This window comes from Aquarana catesbeiana, linkage group LG04, assembly GCF_042186555.1.
Source record: "Aquarana catesbeiana isolate 2022-GZ linkage group LG04, ASM4218655v1, whole genome shotgun sequence".
Classification (NCBI taxonomy): domain Eukaryota; kingdom Metazoa; phylum Chordata; class Amphibia; order Anura; family Ranidae; genus Aquarana; species Aquarana catesbeiana.
Window position 1 is genome coordinate 180,737,308 of NC_133327.1, and position 23,087 is coordinate 180,760,394.

General features: G+C 39.9%; 1 protein-coding gene across 1 annotated transcript in view; it reads right to left on the reverse strand.

The window, feature by feature from the left end:
• Nucleotides 1-22,832, reverse strand: part of CCDC195 (coiled-coil domain containing 195) — a 64,819-nt gene extending 41,987 nt beyond the window's left edge. The window contains exon 1 of the mRNA XM_073629076.1: nt 22,492-22,832. Within this exon, the coding sequence (XP_073485177.1) occupies nt 22,492-22,741 (250 nt within the window). The 5' untranslated portion in view covers nt 22,742-22,832. The remainder of the gene's footprint in view (nt 1-22,491) is intronic.
• Between the last annotated feature and the right edge of the window lie 255 nt (nt 22,833-23,087).

Below are 23,087 nucleotides of genomic sequence, written 5' to 3' on the forward strand. Positions count from 1 at the left end.
TGTTCTGGAAATTCTGATAATATTGTATCATTTATTACAGTTTTTTCCACTCTATGCTCCTGAAGAAGCGCACAAGGCGCGTAACATGTCGAGCTTATGAGCTTACACAGAATTTGACTGCCACCATCACATAGTGTTTGAACCCTACAATTTGTATTGTAACTATATAGATCAATAAGATGTGTTGGTCTTTTGTTGTTCTTACAATCTTTTTGCTCTTTCTACACTAACTGACCTATTGTGTATGGAGTGCATATTCTGTTCATATTGTATGTCATACCTAGTTTTTATCTTTTTGTCCTTTCCCGTTTTTTAATATAATATTTTTGAAATAAAAACAATACTTTTAATAATATAGTATCCTTATTGTGCCTATAAAGTCTTGGTGCCTGCCCACACTTTCTTGTTTTCCCAATCCAAGGAATTGAGAATGCCAATCAGCAGTGTTCAAACCCTAATCAAGAAGTGGAAAATGAGGGGTTCCAAACCAAACCATGGTCAGGTAGACCAACTAAAATTTCAGCCACAACTACCAGGACAATGTTTCGGGATGCAAAGAAAAACCCACAAATAACTTCAGGTGAAATACAGGACTCTCTGAAAACATGTGGTGTGGCTGTTTCAAGATGCACAATAAGGAGGCACCTGAAGAAAGATGGGCTGCATGGTCGAGTCACCAGAAGAAAGCCATTACTATGGAAATGCCACAAAGTATCCTGCTTACACTATGCCAAACAGCACAGAGACAAGCCTCAAACCTTCTGGCACAAAGTAATTTGGAGTGATGAGCTTTTTGGCCACAACCATAAATGCTACATTTGGAGAGGAGTCAACAAGGCCTATGATGAAAGGTACACCATTCCTACTGTAAAACAAGGAGGTGGATCACTGATGTTTTGGGGATGTGTGAGCTACAAAGGCACAGGAAATTTGGTCAAAATTGATGGCAAGATGAATGCAGTATGTTATCAAAAAATACTGGAGGAACATTTGCATTCATCAGCCAGGAAGCTGCGCATGGGACGTACTTGGACATTCCAACATGACAATGAACCAAAACACAAGGCCAAGTCAACCTGTCATTGGCTTTAGCAGAATAAAGTGATGGTTCTGGAGTGGCCTCCTCAGTCTCCTGACCTCAATACCATTGAGCCACTCTGGGAAGATCTCAAACTTGCAGTTCATGCAAGACAGCCCAAGAATTTCCAGGAACTGGGGGCTTTTTGCCAACAGGAATGGGTAGCTTTACCATCTGAGAAAATAAAGAGCCTCATCCACAAATACCATAAAAGGCTTCAAGCTGTCATTGATGTTAAAGGGGGCAATACACAGTATTAAGAACTGGGGTATGTAAACTTTTGATCACGGTCACTTTTGGGTAGTTTCTGTTGCCATTATGATTTAAAAAGAGTAAACACAGTTGACTGATAATAAATGGCTTCAGCTAAACACTAACCATGAGTGAAAGAAATGTTTTTGTGTTATCATTTATATTCTCTGAAAAATGGCCAAGAAATCATAAATTCTGCCAGGGTATGTAAACTTATGAGCACAACTGTACATGTGTGACCAGTTCTCTTGGTTCTAAACATCCACACAGCAGGCATCAGCTGTGGCAGAGTAGAACTGTATACACTGAGAAAGTTTATATTATCTGTATGTAAGCACAAGGACGTATCTATTTAGATTTCCATTGTGTTACATGCTGCCCAAGCTCCATTCTTGATAACCTTGCAAATAGTGTCTACTTTACCCAAAATAGTATTCACAGCCACATATAAATATGTCCATTCCTCTTTGTTCTAAACATCCATACACCAGGTATCAGCTGTAGCAGAGTTGATATAGACTGACAGGTTGCTTTATTAGGTACACCTTGCTAGTACTGGGTTGGACCTCCTTTTGCCTTCAGAACTGCCTTAATTCTTTGTGCCATAGGTTCAGCAAGGTTTTGGAAACATTCCTCAGAGATTTTGGTTCATATTGACATGATAACATCACACAGTTGCTGCAGATTTATCGCCTGCACATCCATGATGCAAATCTCCCATTCCACCACATCCTAAAGGTGCTCTATTGGGTTGAGATCTGGTGACTGGGGGGCCATTGGAGTACAGTGATCTCATTGTCATGTTCAAGAAACCAGTTTGAGAGTATTTGAGCTTTGTGATATGGTGCATAGTCCTGCTAGAAGTAGTCATCAGAAGATGGGTGCCCTGTAGTCATAAGGGGATGGACAGCAACAACACAGTAGGCTGTGGCATTTAAACAATGCTCGATTGGTACTAAGGGGCCCAAAGTGTGCTAAGAAATGATTCCCCACACCATTACACCACCAATAGCAGCCTGAACTGTTGATACAAGGCAGGATGGATCCATGAATTCATTGTTGTTTACACCAAATTCTAACCCTACCATCTGAATGTCAAAGCTGAAATTGATACTCACCAGACCAGGCAACGTTTTTACAATCTTTTATTGTCCAACTTTGGTGAGCCTGTGCCAGTTGTAGCTTCAGTTTCCTGTTCTTAGCTGACAGGAGTGGCACCCGGTGTGGTCTTCTGCTGCTGTAGCCCATCTGCTTCAAGGTTTGATGTGTTGTGCATTCAGAGATGGTATTCTGCATACTTTGGTTGTAATGAGTGGGTGTTTGAGTTACTGTTGCCTTTCTATCATCTCGAACCAGTCTGTCTATCCTCCTCTGACCTCTGACATCAACATTGCATTTTCATGCACACAGCTGCCACTCACTGGAAATTTTCTCTTTTTCGGACCATTCTCTGTAAACCCGAGACATGGTTGTGTGTGAAAATCCCAGTAGATAAGCAGTTTTTTTACTACTCAGACCAGCCCGTCTGGCACCAACAACAATGCCACATTCAAAGTCACTTAAACCCCCTTTGCTCCCCATTCTGATGCTCAGTTTGAACTTCAGCAAGTCATCTCCACCATGCCTAAATGCACTGAGTTGCTGCCATGTGATTGGCTGATTAGCAATTTGTGTTACTAAGCAATTGAACAGGTGTGCCTAATAAAGTGGCCGGTGAGTGTATATATGCTTAGAAAGACAACACCATCCATACATAAGTCCAAGGGTGTATCCATTTAGATTTCCATTGAGTTATATCCTGCCTGATCTCCATAAAAGATGACCTTGTACACATGTACACATGTGCTTTAGGCCATTTAGCTCAGTCATGCCATTTTCTCAAGTTTATGGAGCCATTCAGTACAGTACACTTGTAGGCAGGGGCTTCTCTGTTGCCCCTTTAGGATTAATGCTCTTTTAAAATTCTTTCCCGAAGGAGAATAATTTCATTTCTTCCTGGCGGGATCATATAAGTATTTTGGGTAGATCTTAGCAAAAGAAGATCAGCCTGGCCCGTGGGAAAATACTAACCAGGAGAGAGAGATGGGAGAGAGAGAAGGATGGGCACCCTTGCTACTGGAAACATCAAGGTACATCACTATTTATTGAAATAGAACTGCTAATTTATGGATTACTGAAGAGATGTAATTTAATGGCCTTTTAAAGGAGATTGCTGCAATAAAATTGAGTTTGACCAAGCCTATGGCTGTTTCTTGTGTCTGAAGTGGAACCTTAATAATCTGGTTGTTGTGAAGCGAGGAAGCACACTGTTAAGCTATTTAATCTCATCAGTGCATCTCATGAAATACCCACATGGTAAAGAGAGATATCAGTGTACCCAACTGTTTGCAAACCTGGTCAGGCTAGGAAATGGTGGAGGATGGGGGGAATTGAAAGCCTGTCCTGGAACGACGTGAAGACAAACAGCCCGGCTCAAGAAGTGTCCCTGGCCAGAGTGGCGAGATTGAAAAGGGAGACCAGGAGTATGGTAAGTGTGTGCATAGGGTACAACTTGTCTTAGGCACACCATACATGCAGGTTTACTGGAGAAAAAAAGTGCTTAGAGGGCTGTGGACTATGTGCAGCCTGGCGTTAGACCTTAATCTGTCCTGTATTAGGTAGCAAGGTGGGGAACGTGTGGGTGACAGTTAAGGTCTTAGGACCTGCCTATATGCTAGTCAGTCCTGGTATTTGAAAGAGGCTTGGCATAGATCAAGACTGTTTTAGTGTTCACCTGTTCATAGCTTAAAGTGGAGCTTCACTTCTTGTCTGCCTCCCCCCCCCCCCCTCAGATGCCACATTTGGCACCTTTTGGGGGGGAGATACCTGGTTTTGACAGGTACCCGCTCCCACTTCAGCCCCCCCTCCTTCCCTCGCAGCCAGCCCATTCACAAAGCGCAGCATGCTTCACGCATGTGGAGTAGCAAACTGGCTGTGAAGCCGCAAGGCTTCACTGCTGGTATCCCTTAGTCAAGATGGTGGTGCCAGCACCCGATAGCCGACTGGAAAATTGTCTCAGGTGAGGACACCGCTGGATTCCTGGACAGGTAAGTGCCCTAATATTAAAAGTCAGCAGCTACAGCATTTGTATCTGCTGACTTTTATTTATTTTTTTTGGGGGGGGGAGCTTCTCTTTAGAAGTTATAGGTCATTTGTGACAATAAACAGTAAAGGTTCACAATTTCAGTTATACCCTTTATGTAAATGTCAGGACTAAACATCAATGTGGTGCTTAAAAAAAGTTATTTTGTTGTGATCCTTTAGGCCAGACATTGAGAACAGTCATGTAACAGTCACAGTGGGGTGTTCTGCTTCTGGAATCTAAGCACTGAAAGTGTGATCTCCAGTTCCAGTTGAGGTGCGATAGCCTAACTTACAGTCTAGCAGCTTGGCAGGCAGTGACTTAATCCAAATGACATCCTTCAGATCATAGAAAGCTTTTTAATCCAAAACTTGTGCAGATCATAACAGATAAACATCAGGTAGGTCAAAAAATTAAAGTGTGTCTAGCACCAGCAGAATACAGCACATGTGGTGAATGGAGACTAAGTGTCAAAAAGAAGGGTGGGACTAATTACCCTTCTGCTGTGGCTCTTAGGAAGGAGACAGCTTCACAGTTGCAGTTTGTCTCAGTTGCAAGCACTTTCCAATAACAGTCAACAGCAGAAGCTGACACACCTCCTCCCTCGGCATTACTCTTGCTATTGCTTGTCTCTGGAAGTGTTCACAGCCCAGACAAACTGCAGCAATGACTCAACCATCTCCTTCCTAGCTGTTGTTGGACCAGCTGCAGAAGGGGTGCAGGTAGGACCTTATATCCAGGGTTAGAAAACACTGGAACTTAGCACATAGAAACATGGGACAAAGTATGTAGGTGTCCCGTAGTGGACAGGACTGTAAAATAAATATAAAAAAAAAAAATCTTACTTAAAAGGATTTTAACTACTTCCCATCTGGCCTATTATAAAAAGCCGGCAGGGCAGGAGCAATGTTATTCTGGGAGGAAGACCTATGAGATCCTCCCAGGATCATGGATCATGCTTGCCCCATGGCCCAGGCTCCAGTGCGATCTGTCAGGCTTTGTTACATGCCTTTATTGTGCACTGTTGTAATGAGCTTTGTGATTGGTCACAGTCATCACATGGTACAGGCAGGGCCAATCACAGCCTGTCTGTACTATGTGATTAGCTGTGGCCAATCACAGCTAATCACAATAGTAAACACTGAATGAGTCGTTTTCATTCAGAAAAAATGGGTGCTTATAACTGTAAAATGAACAGTTATAAACAATCATAGTGTTTTAAAAAATGAAAAAATCCTGACCAGCTCCCCAGAGTATAATAGCGGGGAGTTTGGGACTTTAAATGAAGCACATGGTGTGTCCCTCCATCCCTGGTTCAGGTATGAGAAAAAGGAAGGTGGGACTTTAAATTAGGCTATTGATTAATTGGCATATTGAGTCTGACAATACATAACAATGATGCACATAGTAGAAAAGGTTTAATATGTATACACATATATACATGGTGTTGACCTCATCAATACATTACATATACATATCAAAGGGACGATATATAAAATTTATAAGAGATTTAATATGGATAAAATGAATTATTGCAAATTCATATATGTACACATCATCTAAGTGGCACTATGCAGTGTAATCAATGGTAAGAAACGCAGTATAATCATTTGGTTGTAGATAATAAGTCTAAGTAGGTTCCTATCAGTAGGCATGAAAATGCATCCTAAAAGCCCGACGCGTTTCATGGATAATACCAATCTTCAGGGGCAGATGCATGCAGGAGAGGGAGCGGGTGCACAAGACATCCCTCCCCAAGAAAAAAGGAAGGCAGAAATCCAGGTAGTGGTATGAGTGAGCTTCATGTCTAAAAGTATATATATATTGGGTGTACTATAAATACTCTATATTGTGGGAAGTAGCTAGAGCCCAATGCCAAAGTGCAGGTGGACACGTGAATGTGAAAAGAAGAAGTGTGTGAAGAGAGAAAAAAGAAGAGATGAAAAAGAAAAAAGGAGAAAAAAAGGGGAAAAAGAAAGAAAGAAGGAAAAAGGAAGAGAAAGAAAAAGAAAGAGAACAGAGAAAAAGAAGAAAAAGAGAGAAAAAAAGAAAAAGGGGGAAGAAAAAGAAAGAGAAAAATAAAAATAAAAGGAAAAAGAGAAGAAAAAAAGGGAAGAAAAGAAGACCAGACAGGTATAGATAACAAAAACAAAAGTGAGCATATGTGAGCATAAACAGGAAAAGAAAAACCATGTAATTACCTGTTTAAGATATAAAAAAGTAAGTGCCATGTAGTGTCCAGTGTGCACAGGGAGGTGCTGTCATGAGGACTCGCTAGCACAGAGCGAGGATGTTAAATACACTCGGCACACACCCACAGGCTCCACCCAACATCACACAGGTGCATCGAGAGAGGAAGAGAGGCGTCTACGCCCGAGCAGCAGCTGCCGCCCATGGAGGTTGGAGACGCCCTTCTCCATATGTGACACCATATAGAAAAATTCAGACACGCCAGCGCCAAGAAGCCCTGTGGGGAGTGGCGTGGAAGTGTAATGCCGATTTGCGGTAGAGGCAGGCCCACCCAATCTCCAGCATCACCCGATGCACAAATGGGGGGGAGGGGGAAGGTGCCAGCACCCCAAATCGCAGCTCCCGGACAAAGGACAAAAGCAGGAACAGCACATCAAATCCCGGTCCCACAATAAACCAGACCCACACAATTGGTACAATGCAAAGTGTGCCATAGAAATTCATGTCAATGGTGCCGTCATGGCCTGGATGTATGGACCCTTTATTTTGGTACATTAACACCCAGGACATAGGTGACCCTGCACATGGACGGCAGGGGAACATTGCCAATCCAACTGACTTTAAATGACTCCCCAGAGTAGTACAGAGTTACTATTTTACATACTATGTATTTAAAAAAAAAAGTAATAAAAAAATTAAAAAATGTTTTAAACATTTTAAAAAATTATAATTTTTTTTTTTACATACTGTTACCAGTCAGTGCCTCTGATCACTGCCACACCAGTTATTTATATCGAAAAAAAAAAAGCAAAAAACTGTGATTAAATACCACCAAAAAAGCTCTGTCTCAAAAAAAAAATTATAAAAATTTTGTTTGGGTACAGTGTTGCATGACTGAGTAATTGTCATTCAAAATTATACAATGCTGAAGATTGGGCAGGAAGGGGGTGAAAGTGTCCCGTATTGAGGTGGTTAAGAAATGGTGCAGACGCTGACATGGTGTTTCTTGCAGACAACTCTGTCCCTCTTTTATCAAGGTGTAGTGCAGAGAGTGGCCTCTCACTATACTATTTCAGCTGGAGGATCTCCTTCTGCTCACTAGCAAAGTGTACCTCAATCAGTGTCCTCAACATTCCGCTTCTCAATCAAGCAACAGGCTCAGCCACCATCCATGGCATACTCTGATGTTTCAAAATTCCTTTGTGTCTCCCTTTCACTCATGTGCAGCTGTCTCTTTGCAACCTCAATTTCTCTGCAAGTCATCTTTCCTTCCTCTTCTCAGTCCAGGAAAGATAAAACACCCCCCCCCCCCTTGTCCACCACAGTGCCGCTGGAAGCTGAAGTCTTCAACTCCTAGACTCTAAAACCAGTTCAGTCTGTAGAAACTACACCTCCTACAATCCTTTATTTTTTTGTTTACAAACTTTTTTATTAGGTATAAAACAAAAAAAGGTACAGTGCAAAATATTGATTCGTAAGAGAAGTACATAGAAAAATAATCATCTCCTACAATCCTCCACTCTTCTCTCCAATGTTTCTAGAAGTCAATGTCCTCAGTGCACCCCCTAGTGGATGAAGGGGGGCTTAACACTGACTGCTCTATGTTAGATTCGCAGTTAGATTCTCCTCCTGTGGCTGTGCCTGTGTAAAAGTCTTCTGCCACTAGACAGAATCCTTTTACTATCAGTGTTGCAAACAGGGCTACATCAGTGTGAAACATGTAGGAGTTTTTGTAGTTCACAGTATGACCATCCTAAAAAATATAGATGCAGCGCTAGCGACTAAACAAAATAAAGTGAATGTGTTGCTGCTGCTGTAAAAAATTACTAATAATTAGATATAAAAAAACAAATAAATACAGCGCTGGCAATAGAGCAAATACTACAACCATAAGTGTAGTACTAAGTGAAAGGTGAACTGTGCGGTGACACTGTGTTCATAAATATATAGTACTTGTATCATGCGTGCTGAACATATAAAAATGGTATGAAAAAAAAAAGTATGTTGACAAGAAATATATAAAACAATTACTAATAAAGTGACAATGACTAACCACAGATATGTGCCATAATCTGAACTATTGTGCAAATTCCTAGTAGCAATCCAACTAGACAGTATCAACTCTTCAGCCTATGCTGACAATCCGTCACCTGATGTGCTGTGGTTCAAAAGGCAGAGAAATGGCTCTGATATGCTGCAGTTCAAAAAAGCAGGAAGGATGGCTCTAGATCGTGGTAAATGGAATAAAGGCTTGGAGGTGTAGACCGTCAATTTCAACCCAAAAAAGCAAGGAGAAATAATATGGTGAAGTACTGTGGAGAAAGATAACACTTGCGCATAACAGCGCTACTCACAAGATTCAGGGTTGCAACCAGGCATTTCAGAAAAACTTCCGCGATCGCCGCTGTAAGCGTGCATTCCACGGGAAACAGGAAGAACCTTCTTCCTGTTTCCCGTGGAACGCATGCTTACAGTGGCGATCACAGATTTTTTTCTGAAATGAGAGCCATTTCTCTGCCTTTTGAACCACAGCACATCAGGTGACGGATTGTCAGCATAGGCTGAAGAGTTGATACTGTCTAGTGGGATTGCTACTAGGAATTTGCACAGTAGTTCAGATTATGGCACATATCTGTGGTTAATCATTGTCACTTTATTAGTAATTGTTTTATATATTTCTTGTCAACATACTTTTTTTTTTTCATACCATTTTTATATGTTCAGCACGCATGATACAAGTGCTATATATTTATGATCACAGTGTCACCGCACAGTTCACCTTTCACTTAGTACTACATTTATGGTTGTAGTATTTGCTCTATTGCCAGCGCTGTATTTATTTGTTTTTTAAGTATGACCATCCTGTTCTCACACCTGAGTGTGCTTACACTGGATTGGCATCTTCTTGGGCACAAATGGGGATTGCATTTTCCTCCCTTGGCGAGATCCTTTGCTGTTCCTCAGGTCAAATCTTGATTTTAAGCCCCATTCACATCTATGTATTTCAGGTGTAATGCGTGCTGCATCTTTAGTGCTCTCTCATTAAAAAGCATATTATATAGAGTTCAATAGTACACGTGAAATGCATGTAAATGGTTCACGTGAAATGCATATAAAGCGCACCAAAAATATTAACTGGCCCTGATTTACACCATTAGATTTACATACCTTATTCCCTTCAAGATTATGGTACTTTTTTCCTGAAGGGGCTCTTTAGTTACACATATCTGGAGGTCCATTACTGCACATGGATCAATTTGCAATTACAGAGTCTTGAAAAAGTATTCGAATCACTTGAAATTTCCCACATTTGGGGACAGGAGGCGGAGCCTAGCGGAGCAGACATGCATTGTTAGAGCTCCACACCGCTGAGGAGAGAAGAGAAGGACAAAGCGGAGCCTGCAGGCTCAAAAGGTATCCATTTGAACCTTTTTGCCCCAGGGAACAAACTGTGAAAGTTTGGGCAGGAAATATGGTACTGGGAGGAAGCCGTGGCAGAAATAAAAATCACCTCACAAAGAGCTCACAGGCACTCACTGCAACTAAAGCAGCTCCAGTCACCTCACAAGATACAGCATCAGTGCGCTCTCACAGACAGAAAATGTCACAGCAAGACTCTCCATTTGAGTCAGATACAGAGCAAATCCTCTCACAAACTTCTCCACAAGCCTCCTCAGCACCCCCAGTAATATTATTACAATTTGAAAAGATGCTTCATAAGGCTTTAAAACAAACCTCAGACCAAATAACAAACAGCCTAACCAAAGAAATAAGAGAGCTGGGAAACCGCACCGCAGCCTTAGAAATAAAAATTGATGAAATTGAAATTACAACCCAAGAAAATATAACAGAATTGGAACAATTAAAAGAAGAGAATTTAATACTTCAAACTAAGCTCGAAGATTACGAAAATAGAGCCAGACGTTCAAACTTGCGCATAAGGAGAATACCTGAAACTGTGACAGACCAGCAATCTACTATTACTGCTCTATTACAAGAACTAAAGCCAGATATCCCTATTGAACGTTTAGAACTGGACAGAGTACACAGAGCCCTCACAGCCAAAAAGAAAGACGGACCCCCACGTGATATAATCACAAAATTTCATTATTACAGAACGAAAGAACAAATACTAATTGCTGCAAGAGAAAAAAAGGAACTTAATTTTCAAGGACACAATTATCAAATTTTTGCTGACCTATCCCAACTTACTATTACTAAAAGACGATCCATGAAACCCCAACTAATGGAACTGCAACGCCACAACATTATGTATCAATGGGGCTTCCCCTTTTCAGTCAGATTTAACTACCAAGGTACAATTTACAGAAGCAGATCAGCAGATGAACTACAACAAACCCTTTTAAAATTAAATCTGACAGAACCCACAAGCAGCAACTCTCCCACACGCAGAAGAATGGCATCATCTTCACCTTCAGGCAGCACTCAGAAAATTTCAGAACAAAATGGGAATCATCATTCTCACAAAAGAGGCCGTTATGCCACATCATCCATGGACCAAGAAGATTCAATGGACTGACATCCTAATTCCTGATATCTCTTCATTTATTATACTAAGAGATGGTTCTCTATAAAAAACCTGTATTTATAACTGAATGTAACTGCATTCTGATAGTCACACACTGTATGGGATCAAGTTACATTCCAGTTATATTTCTTATTACTTCTAATTCATATAGCCTTAGAATATATAAGTGAAATAAGGAAATTCTTGTTCAGTTATATATTTTCAGGTAATAACAATAGATTTATTACTTTTTAGGACAAATATGTTCAATAATCCAGAAGTAATGGAAGCTTTTTCTTTCTTTTCTTAAAACAAATATATTAGTACCTAACTAGTTCCTAGAATTATGTTTTTGTTTATTCTAATCTGAAGCAATACAACCTCAATTTTATGAGTTAACATATCTAAACAGTTACATATGAATAAAATATGTAACTGTTTACTCTAAAAGGGTTAAAATACCAAAATAATTCAAACTATCTTCATCAATACCAAAGTTATTAACAGTACCTTTCTAACTGAATTATTTAGCCTAGGGCAAGACTAACCATATACAACCACCCTGGAATAAATAATTTCAACAAAAACTATATTCTGCACTCCAATTAATGAATCATCATTTTGATGTCTTTTGACATAGCACTTCTCTCCTGTAAGCAGAAGATCCGTGTACCCCCATTAGCCCTCCTCATTCTCCCAACCATATTATGTGGGAGTGTGACGAAGGCACTTATTCCCCTGAGAGAGATATTTATTCTCTTTCACGGGTAAATTGTGATTACTTGCAAAAAATAATTTATACAATGTATCATCTAATCTTATATGTTTTTTGTTTACTCTTTACTCCAGAATTCACTGGTTTCTTTTCTATCCTTTCATCTCTTCAGTCCACACAGGTTGATCTGCGCAGTCAGCTCTGCATAACAAAAAGTAAGTCAAAACTATTTGATCTGTTGCCATGGCACCACTGAATATACTTTCCCTGAATGTTCAGGGAATAAATGTCCCTCAAAAAAGGACCAAAGCCTTCCGTACTTTCCATAACAAGAAGGCTCACATAGTATGCCTCCAAGAAACACACTTCACCAAAGATTCTACTCCAAAATATATTTCTCCTTTTTATCAACAAATTTACACGGCTTCTGCCTGTACCAAACAAAGGGGTACTCTAATTGCATTTCACCGATCCACACCATTCACCTTATCATCAGAAATTAAAGACCCAGAAGGTAGATACCTGATACTCATGGGTTATATAATGGATACAGCAATCACGGTGATTTCCTACTACGCTCCTAACAAACAACCTACACCATTCCTCTCACATATATTACAAGTGATTAATACACACAAAATAGGAACAGTGATAATGTGCGGGGATTCGAACCAGGTCCTCCTCCCATTTCTAGATAAATCACCTTTTACACCATCCAAAATAACCTCTAGATTACCTTTTTCTCAACTTCTTTCCAAATACAATCTGGTAGATTCGTGGAGAGAAAGTAACCCAATGAAAAAGAAATTCACTTATTTCTCGCACCCTCATCAAACCTTCACCAGAATAGATCATATTTTTCTAACAATAGGAATGATACCAGAAATTATTGCATCAGATATAATTCCGATTCCGTGGTCTGACCATAATGCAGTATACACTACTATAGCCTCAGCCATACCAAAAGCGCATGACCCAACGTGGTACTTACCGGACATAATGCTCAAACACCCACTACATCAGATGGCCATTGAACAAGCTTTAAAGGAATACATATCAATTAATAATACAACAGACATTTCCCCAATAACACTGTGGGAAGCTCATAAGCCTGTCTTGCGTGGTACAATACAAAGACAAATGGCACTATTTAAACGGGAACGCAAAAATCTAGCAAAAAAACTAGAACTCAATTTTAATGCAGCCTACATATCATTCCAAGATAATCCATCTCAGAGTACAAAATCTCATCTGGAAAAATCTAGATTGGAATACGATCTATTTCTCACTGAGTCAGTTGATAAATCCCTCAAACGCTCCAAACACAATTTCTACATGAATACAAACAAACCAGGTACATATTTGGCTTGGGCATTAAATTCAACTAACAAATCTTTCAAACCAATACGTTTGAAATTATCAAAAAATGTTTATACTTGTAATCCAGTTAAAATAGTCCATAAATTTCACTCACATCTCGCAACTTTATACAAGACAAACAATGAATTTAATCCTACAGAGGCTGAATCCTTCTTCTCAAAAATAACCTTACCTGAGTTGTCTCAGAATCAAAAAAGCAGTTTGGATGAGCCTATCTCTATAGATGAAGTTGCTAACGCCATAAAAGACCTAAAACTTAACAAAAGACCAGGCCCAGACGGCTACTCGGCTTTATACTATAAAACATTCTCAGAAATACTCTCTCCCATTCTCACTGAAACTTTTAACAAACTTCTAGAAGGACATTCTTTTCGGCAAGAAACACTAATGGCAATTGTTTGTATGATCCCAAAACCCCTTTCTGATGATACTTCCTGTGTGAATTATCGGCCTATCTCTCTGTTAAACCTTGATATTAAATTATTAGCAAAAATAATAGCAAAACGCCTCAATAGCATTATAGGAAAATTAATACATAGAGATCAAGTAGGCTTCATGCCAAATAGACAGGCAGGCGATAATATACGCAGGGCAGTGTTATTGGCACATATTGCTAAAAAACGGAAAATCCCTTTATGTTTTCTATCTCTCTATATTAAGAGGGCATTTGACACAGTATCCTGGCAATATATGCAATATTCATTACAAAAATGGGGTTTTGGACCCCACTTTTTAACATGGATCAAAGCATTATATAATAAACCCAAAGCCTATATAAAATACGCTGGATACAAATCTGATGCCTTTAATATCGAAAGAGGTACCCGACAGGGTTGCCCATTATCTCCCTTATTATTTGCCCTTATACTCGAACCCATGGCCCAATACATCAGAACAAACAAAACTATAACTGGCATTGAAGTAGGAGGTATTACACACAAATTATGTATATTTGCAGACGATATATTACTTTTTCTATCATCACCACAGGTCTCTGGTCCTAACTTAATACCAGCTCTTGATGGATTTGCAGCCCTATCCGGCCTTATGATTAATCCTAAGAAATGCCTAGTGCTTAATATTTCGCTCACAAACATGGAATTGATCCCGGCAAGGGCTGCACTCCCATTCACATGGGCAGAAAAATCAATCCCATATCTTGGAATTCATTTAACAGCATCTCATTCTGACTTATTCTCAACCAATTATCCTACTGTATTAAGACAGATCACAAATCTAATAAAACAATGGTCGCAACTTCCTTTATCCTGGATAGGGAAGATTAATGCAATCAAAATGACTATTCTACCCAAATTGCTTTATCTATTCAGAGTCCTCCCTATTCCAATTCCTTCCTATTTTTTGAGAATAGTACAAAAAAGAGCAACTTCGTTTATATGGGGCTCTTCTAAACCACGTATACCTATACACACACTACATCTTCCCAAAAATAAAGGAGGCCTGGGATACCCTAATTTTACTAACTACTACAGAGCAGCACATTTGGCCAGTCTGTCCAAATACCATGCAAAACAGGAAATCCCATTATGGGTATTTATAGAGGCTTCAGAAAATGACCCTCTATTAATATCAAACTTGTTATGGCTTGATCCTAAAGACCGCTTTAAAATTCATAATCCCATAACTAAACACTTCTTATCTCTCTGGGATAAACTAAAAACCAAATATCAGTTACAATCTCCACACAATCCTCTCCTTTCTTTTATCAGAAATCCGGCCTTTTATCCGGCATGGATCTACCCCAATTCTTTTAAAGCTTGGACAACATCAGGCATTCAGACACTAAATGACTTCATAGCATCTAAATCATTCCTTTCATTCCCATCGCTTAGAGAAAAATATGATCTACCAAACTCTGAGATATTTAGATATCTCCAAATCAAAAATTTCTATACACCATTCCTAAAGGGGGATACACCATTATCCCAATTATCCATTTTTGAATCAATCTGTACAAAAGATCCATTTGCTAAAGGTACAATTTCATCACTTTATAATCAATTATATGGAGTAGTAAATCTTAATAGACCCTCTTACGTTCAGAGGTGGGAGGAGGACCTGGGACGAACTTTAGAAGACACGGACTGGTCTAACATATGGCTCACATCTAAGTCATCCTCACCCAACATCTTAGCACTGGAGACAAATTATAAAGTCCTACCCGCTAGAGTGGCAAAATATTCACCTAATACCTCAGCTCTTTGTTTTCGAGGATGCCCAGAAATAGGCACACATTTACACATATGGTGGACGTGCCCAGTAATCCAAACCTTCTGGAAGGAAGTCTTCGTGATTGCATCTAAAATATTTAAAAAAATAATACAACCAGATCCATATATAACTTTACTTAATCTAAAACCGGAATGGTTAACACTCTCTCAATTCAAACTTATGATCCAACTAATAATGGCGCAAAACAAACAGTGGCCAAGCATGGAAATCTCCTACGTTGGTACTAGCAGAAACAATTCACAGAATGAATAATACAATGTCCCATGCTAAGATGGTAGCCATCGATCAAAATCAAATTCCAAAATTTGAAAAACTTTGGCATCCTTGGATAAAACAACAGTTCCTGTCAAATTTCAATGACTCTGTCCTGTTGCCATGGTAACAGATTAAATGACTTACAGAGACACCCATTCTAAGGCTTCAAAGAGAACTAAAAAGAATAATAAACTGACGAGCGGGACAAACTTGTGGACCATACCTCTGCCTTTCTACCCTTTTTCTTCTTTCTCTTTCCTTTTCTCCACCTTACGATTAAAGCTCATTCTCAGAATTTATTTGACCTATATACACTCTACCTGTAAACAATACATATAGTAGGTATAAATCATTTAAATACCTACAAAAGTAACTAAGGAAATGATATATATCTTTAATTTAGGTTTACGTGAACCCAATGTTTAATATTTGAAATTTCATGATATTTACCTATATAATCCCTATTGTAAAACAATGAGCTTACTTTATAGATCCTTGTAAACTTACTTTATGTATCTTTATAATATTGTATACTCAATAAACTTCTTTTGACAAGGAAATTTCCCACATTTTGTCATGTTACAACCGAAAACGTAAATGTATTTTATTGGGATTTTATTTGATAGATCAACATAAAGTGGCACATAATTGTGAAGTGGAAGGAAAATGATAAATGATTTTTAAAATGTTTTACAAATAAATATCTGAAAAGTGTGGCATGCATTTGTATTCAATCCCCAGGCCAATACTTTGTCGAACCACCTTTCGCTGCAAGTCTTTGTGGGTTAGTCTGTACCAGCTTTGCTCATCTAGAGAGTGAAATTTTTGCCCATTTTTCTTTGCAAAATGGCTCAAGCTCTGTCAGATTGGATGAAGAGCATCTGTGAACAGCAATTTTCAAGTCTTGTCACAAATTCTTAATTGGATTTAGGCCTGGACTTTGACTGGGCCATTCTAACACATGAATATGCTTTGATCTAAACCATCCCATTGTAGCTCTGGCTGTATGTTTGGGGTCATTGGTTGTCCTGCTGGAAGGTGAACCTCTACCCCAGTCTTAAGCCTTTTGCAGACTCTAACAGGTTTCCTTCTAAGATTGCCCTGTATTTGGCTCCATCCATCTTCCCATCAACTCTGACTCTGACTCAACTCTGACCCCTACCCTGTGACTGCTGAAGAAAAGCATCCCCACAACATGATGCTGCCACCACCATGTTTCACAGTGGGGATGGTGTGTTTAGGATAATGTGCAGTTAGCTTTCCGCCATACATAGTATTTTGCTTTTAGGCCAAAAAGCTAAATTTTGGTCTCATCTGACCAGAGCACATTCTTCCACATGTTTGCTATGTCCCCCACATGGCTTCTCCCTCACTCTTCCATAAAGGCCAGATTTGTGGAGTACATGACTAATAGTTGTCCTGTGAACAGATTCTCCCACCTGAGCTGTGGATCTCTGCAGCTCCACCAGAGTTAACATGTGCCTCTTGGCTGCTTCACTGATTAATGCTCTCCTTGCCTGGCCTGTCAGTTTAGGTGGACGGTCATGTCTTGGTAGGTTTGCAGTTGTGCCATTATCTTTCCATTTTGGGATGATGGATTGAACATTGCTCTGTGAGATGTTCAAAGCTTGAGATGTTTTTTTTTTAATCTAACCTTGCTTTAAACTTCTCCACAACTTTATCCCTGACCTGTCTGGTGTGTTCCTTGGCCTTCATGATGCTGTTTGTTCACTAAAGTTCTCTAACAAACCTCTGAGGGCTTCACAGAACAGCTGTATTTACAGGTATACTGAAATTAAATTACACACATGTGGACTCTATTTACTAATTAGGTGACTTCTGAAGGTAATTGGTTCCACTAGATTTTAGTTAGGGGTATCAGAGTAAAGGGGCTGAATACAAATGCAGGCCATGAGTTTCACATACAGTTGTGCTAAAAAGTTTGCATACCCTGGCAGAAATTGTGAATTTTTGGCATTAATATTGAAAATATGACTGATCATACCAAAAAACTGTCTTTTTTTAAGGATAGCAATCACATGAAGCCATTTATTATCACATATTTTTTGGATCCTTTTTAAATCATAATGATAACAGAAATCACCCAAATGGCCCTGATAAGAAGTTTACATACCCTGGAATGTTTGGCCTTGGTACAGACACAGAAGGTGGTTAAAATGGCAATTAAAGGTTAATTTCCCACATTTGTGGCTTTTGAAATCACATTTAGTGTCTGTGTATAAATAGTCAATGAGTTTGTTAGCTCTCACATGGATGCACTAAGCAGGCTAGACACTGAGCCATGAGGAGGTAGAAAAGAACAGTCAAAAGACCTGCATAACAAGGTAGTGAAACTTTACAAAGAGGGAAAAGGATATAACAAGATATCCAAAGCCTTGAATATGCAAGTCAGTACTGTTCAATCACTCAATAGGAAGTGGAAAATTTGGGGATCTCTTGATACCAAGCCAAGGTCAGGTAGATCAAGAAAGATTTCAGCCACAACTGCCACAGGAACTGAGGTAACCTCAGGAGAAATACAGGCTGCTCTGGAAAAAGATGGTTTGGTTGTTTTTTAAGGAGCACAATATGATGATACTTGAACAAAGAAGAGCTGCATGATCAAGTTGCCAGAAAGAAGCCTTTACTGTACAAGTTCCACAAAAAAGCCTGGTTACAATATGCCCAACAACACATTGACATGCCTCATTGGCTTTTTTGTGGCATTGGTGCAGTAAAGGCTTCCTTCTGGCAGCTCAACAATGCAGCTCTTATTTGTTCAAGTATCATTGAATTGTGCTCCTTAAAAACAACCACACTGTCTTTTTGGCGAGCAGCCTGTATTTCTCCTGCGGTTACCTGTGGGTTTTTCTTTATATCCTGAGCAATTCTTCTGCCAGTTGTGGCTGCAATCTTTCTTGGTCTACCTCACCTTAGCTTGGTATCAAAAGAGCCCCTAATTTTCCACTTCTTAATAAGTGATCAAGGCTTTGGACATCTTTTTATATCCTTTTCCATCTTTGTAAAGTTTCATTACCTTGTTACGCAGGTCTTTTGACTGTTCTTTTCTACCCCCTTATGGCTCAGTGTCTAGCCTGCTTAGTGGATCCATTTGAGAGCTGCCAGGGTATGCAAACTTTTGAGCATGACTGTATTTATTTGTAAAAAATGTTGAAAACCATTTATAATTTACCTTCCACTTTACAATTATGCACCACTTTGTGTTAGTCTACCAAATAAAATCCCAACAAAATACATTTACATTTTTGGTTGTAACATGACAAAATGTGGAAAATTTCAAGGTGTATGAATACTTCTTCAAGGCACTGTAATTGCACAGTTGCAAAAAACATAATTCACAGGCTCACAGCATGTACACAGTAGTATTTTGCAAGATGTGTACAATGACATTACTTCAAAAGTCTGAAGGTGGCCCCGATCCTGTCTCAGATGAGCTTAAAGTGACCCTGTTAACACAGGGCCCCTATTTAACACAAACATGCCTGCTAAAAAAGACGAAATATGTTTATCTTTCCAGTGGGTCAAAAAAAAAACAATGCTTAGGGGTTGATTTACTAATGGCAAATCCACTCTGCACTACAAGTGCACTGCAAGTGCACTTTGAAGTGCAGTCGCTGTGGATATGAGGGGAAGTTCTGAAATGAGGGGAAGCTCTGCTGTTTTTATCATCCAATCATGTACAAGCTAAAATGCTGTTTTTTGTTTTTCCTTGCATGTCCCCCTCTGATTTACAGCAACCGCACTTCCAATTGCACTTGCAGTGCACTTGTAGTGCAAAGTGGGTTTTCCTTTAGTAAATAACCCCCTTAGTGTTCACCAGCTGCTGCAAATATTCCACTTTCCCAGGTGGGTGGTATACCTTCTTCCTGCCAGGTATTCCACACACTTGGGAAATTGAAATCTTGCAGCTTGTGGTCCACCCAAGCCATCATAATTGGCTAGATCCTAGCCTTCATCTTACAGACATAAAACAGGGAAATCCATCACACACATACATCATTTTATTACAGGAGAATGTCGGTGTGGCATTAAGAGCAGAGATGTAAATTCCACCATGCAGCCTCAATACTCTTCAACAACATATACCGCAACACTCTCTTAAGCACACCTCCCAACTTTTTGAGATGGGAACAAGGGACACCTATCAGCAAAAGTCTGCAGGCAGAGGACACACCCCTTGCCACACCCCCTTAAAGGAGACTTATACAAAAAAACAAGATTTGTTAAACCCACAAGTGCTTTTTTTACCACTACTATTCCTTTATATTGGCTTTTGGGATTTACAAATGCAGCAATTTAGAAATCAGATGAAAGGTTTAGCACTGGAAAACACTTTTTGATAGATAAAAAATGCATTTTATATACATCTATATGGATCAGACCAAAATGAGGGACAAATGAGGTGGAATGAGGGACAGAGGGACATTACTCCAAATCAGGGACAGTCCCTCGAAATCAGGAACAGTTGGGAGCTATGTCGTAGCCTCCCTGGCGGTATTCCCGAGTGTGGCTCGGGGTTAAAATTCAGTACCATTAGCGGTAATCCCGAGCCACACTCGGGATCGCATTGCAGGATCCTGGGGCGGCGTTACTTACCTTGTCCCCGGGATCCTGCGATGTCCCCCGCAGTGTCCGAGGGCTCCGTCCTCCTCCGAAGCCTCTCCGTGCCAGGCTCCGTTCCCTGCGAACGGCGCGACGCACGGGGGCGGAGCCTGGCGGCAAATTCAAAAAAATGTCAAAATCATAACACATACAGTACTGTAATCTTACAGATTACAGTACTGTATGAAATCATTTCACATCCCATTTGTCCCCAGTGCTCTGGCCCATGCCCTGCATGCAGTTTTATGTGATATATACTGTTCTTTCTGCCTGGAAACTGGAGATTGTCCATAGCAACCAAAAAGTGTCCCTTTACGTCAAAAGTGGCTTTAGACCAGCTAGAAAACAGCGATAGTAAATTAGAACACTTGCAGAATTGAGCGATAGTGAATTGTGGGGAAATTTATTTTATTACTATTTTTTTTTATTTTTTTTAATTATTTATTTTTATTTATTATATTATAATTTATGTTTTTGTGTTTCAAACTTTATCATACCCGGGATATCTACTAGACTCTGGTTTGGACAGATTTAAGTGTGTTATTGTTAAGATTTACAGACCTACAATATAAAACGCCAAATTTCCATGCAAAATAATTGTACCGCTTTCAGCACCTAAAATCCGAAATAATCATACCACCAGGGAGGTTAAGTTGTCTTATATAGTATTTGTATGCTCTATGTATGCCTTGTGTGCTGCATATGCTGTGACTGTGTTGTTTGTCTCTTCTCTGTGCTCTGCACATATTTTATATATATATGTCATAACTGTGTGTGTCTGCCCTGACAGTCCGTGCATGTGCATGTGTTTGCTTTGACACTGTGTGTGTGTGTACCCTGACTGTATGTGTGTCTGTCATGGCACCGAGAGTGTGTGTCTGCTCTGGCACTGTGTATAAATGTTTACCCTGATACTGCATATGCGTGGATGCCTAGGCATTGTGTATGTATGTGTATCTGCCCTGACACTGTGTATGTACAGTATGTGTGTATTGCTGGACACTGTATATGTATGCATGTCTGCCCTGACACTGTGTATGTGTGGATGCAGAGACACTGGGGGCTATTTACTAAAGGTAACTCCACTTTGCACTGCAAGTGCACTTAAAAATGCACTGAAAGTGCACTTGGAAGTAAAGTCGTTGTAGATCTCAGGGGGACATGCAAGGGAAATAAAAAACAGCATTTTAGCTTGCACATGATTGGATGATAAAATCAGCAGAGCTTCCCCTCCTTTCATAACTTCCCCTCAGATCTACAGCGATCTATAGCGATTGCACTTCCAAGGGCACTTCCAAGTGCATTTTTAGTGCACTTGTAGTGCAAAGTGGATTTGCCTTTAGTAAATCAACCCCACTGTGTATGTGTTTGTGTTCTCTCTGACATTGTGTATGTATGTGTGGATGCCTAGAGACTGTGTATATGTGTGTTTGCCCTGGCACTGTGTATGTTTGTGCCTGCCCTGACACTATGTATGTATGTGTCTGCCTTGACACTGTGTGTGTAAGTGTGGATTCCTGGACCCTGTGCATGTGTTTGTTTCTGCCCTAACATTGTATTTAAGCGTTTTTGTGTTTGCCGTGATATTGTGTGTGTGTGTGTGTGTGTGTGTCTACCCTGATCTGGGGATTGATTTACTAAAGGCAAATACACGTTGCAGCTGCACTCTGCAAGAGCAGTTGCTCCACAGCTTAGTAAATGAGCAGAAGCTATGTTGACTTGCATCATACAATTATGTGCAAGCAAAAATGCACGTGATTGGGTACTCTTTGCAAAGTGAAGCTTTACCTCATTTACTAAGTTCTGGAGCAACTGCACTTGCAGAGTGCAACTGCCCTATGCAAAGTGCACAGTCTATTTGCTTTTAGTAAATGAACCCCATTGTGTGTTTGTGTATGCCCTGACTCTGTGTATATAGGGTAAATAGATTGCTGCTTTTTTAAGCCTATTGTGGTTTTAAATATTATAGTTAGTATAATATAACATGGTAAATAGTAAACAATTTGGTTCTTTTGTGTCATCATGATGTGCCATCATTCACATTTTGCCATAGGGAATGTATTTTCTCTAGTTAATATGGACACAAGGTATAATACCTGTTTGTTCTTGCATTATGTCATTGGCTCCGGCAGAGACATTCCTGCGCAGGACTCCTTTGCATGTGACCTCCTCACTTTGCTGTAGCTCACACGTGATTCTGGGTCTCACCTCTCTCTCCTTTGCATTAACTGTCTTGTGTCCAGTTAGGCTCAGTTCTCCCCGCAGCTCTTTGTTTTCTTTTTCTAGCTTGCTAATCTCCGAATGCATTTCTCTGATCACATGCAATAGCTGCGTGTCTCCCTCCATAAAGGAATTCCTCCACTTTGTCCTTTCTCCCCTGTTTGGTGATCCCTCAGGAAGGTGCAGTAACCCAGTGGATACTGCAAGAGTCACCAAATCAACTGCTTGTGACATTATTTACTAATGATCACTAGAACAATAACAGGCGGCCCTATGCTCAGCTCTAGGTCATCTTTCAGCAGGATGTGAGCTTGGATTAAGCGTTTAGACAAGAGGCCTTTAATTATTCAAACCTGCATGGTTTTTGCTTTCCGTGAAACTTTACTATGTCTATAACTGACATAGGAGCTCCTTTTAATGTCTCCATGACTGATTAATCCTTAAATAGCTATACTGCTTTATGAACCTACCA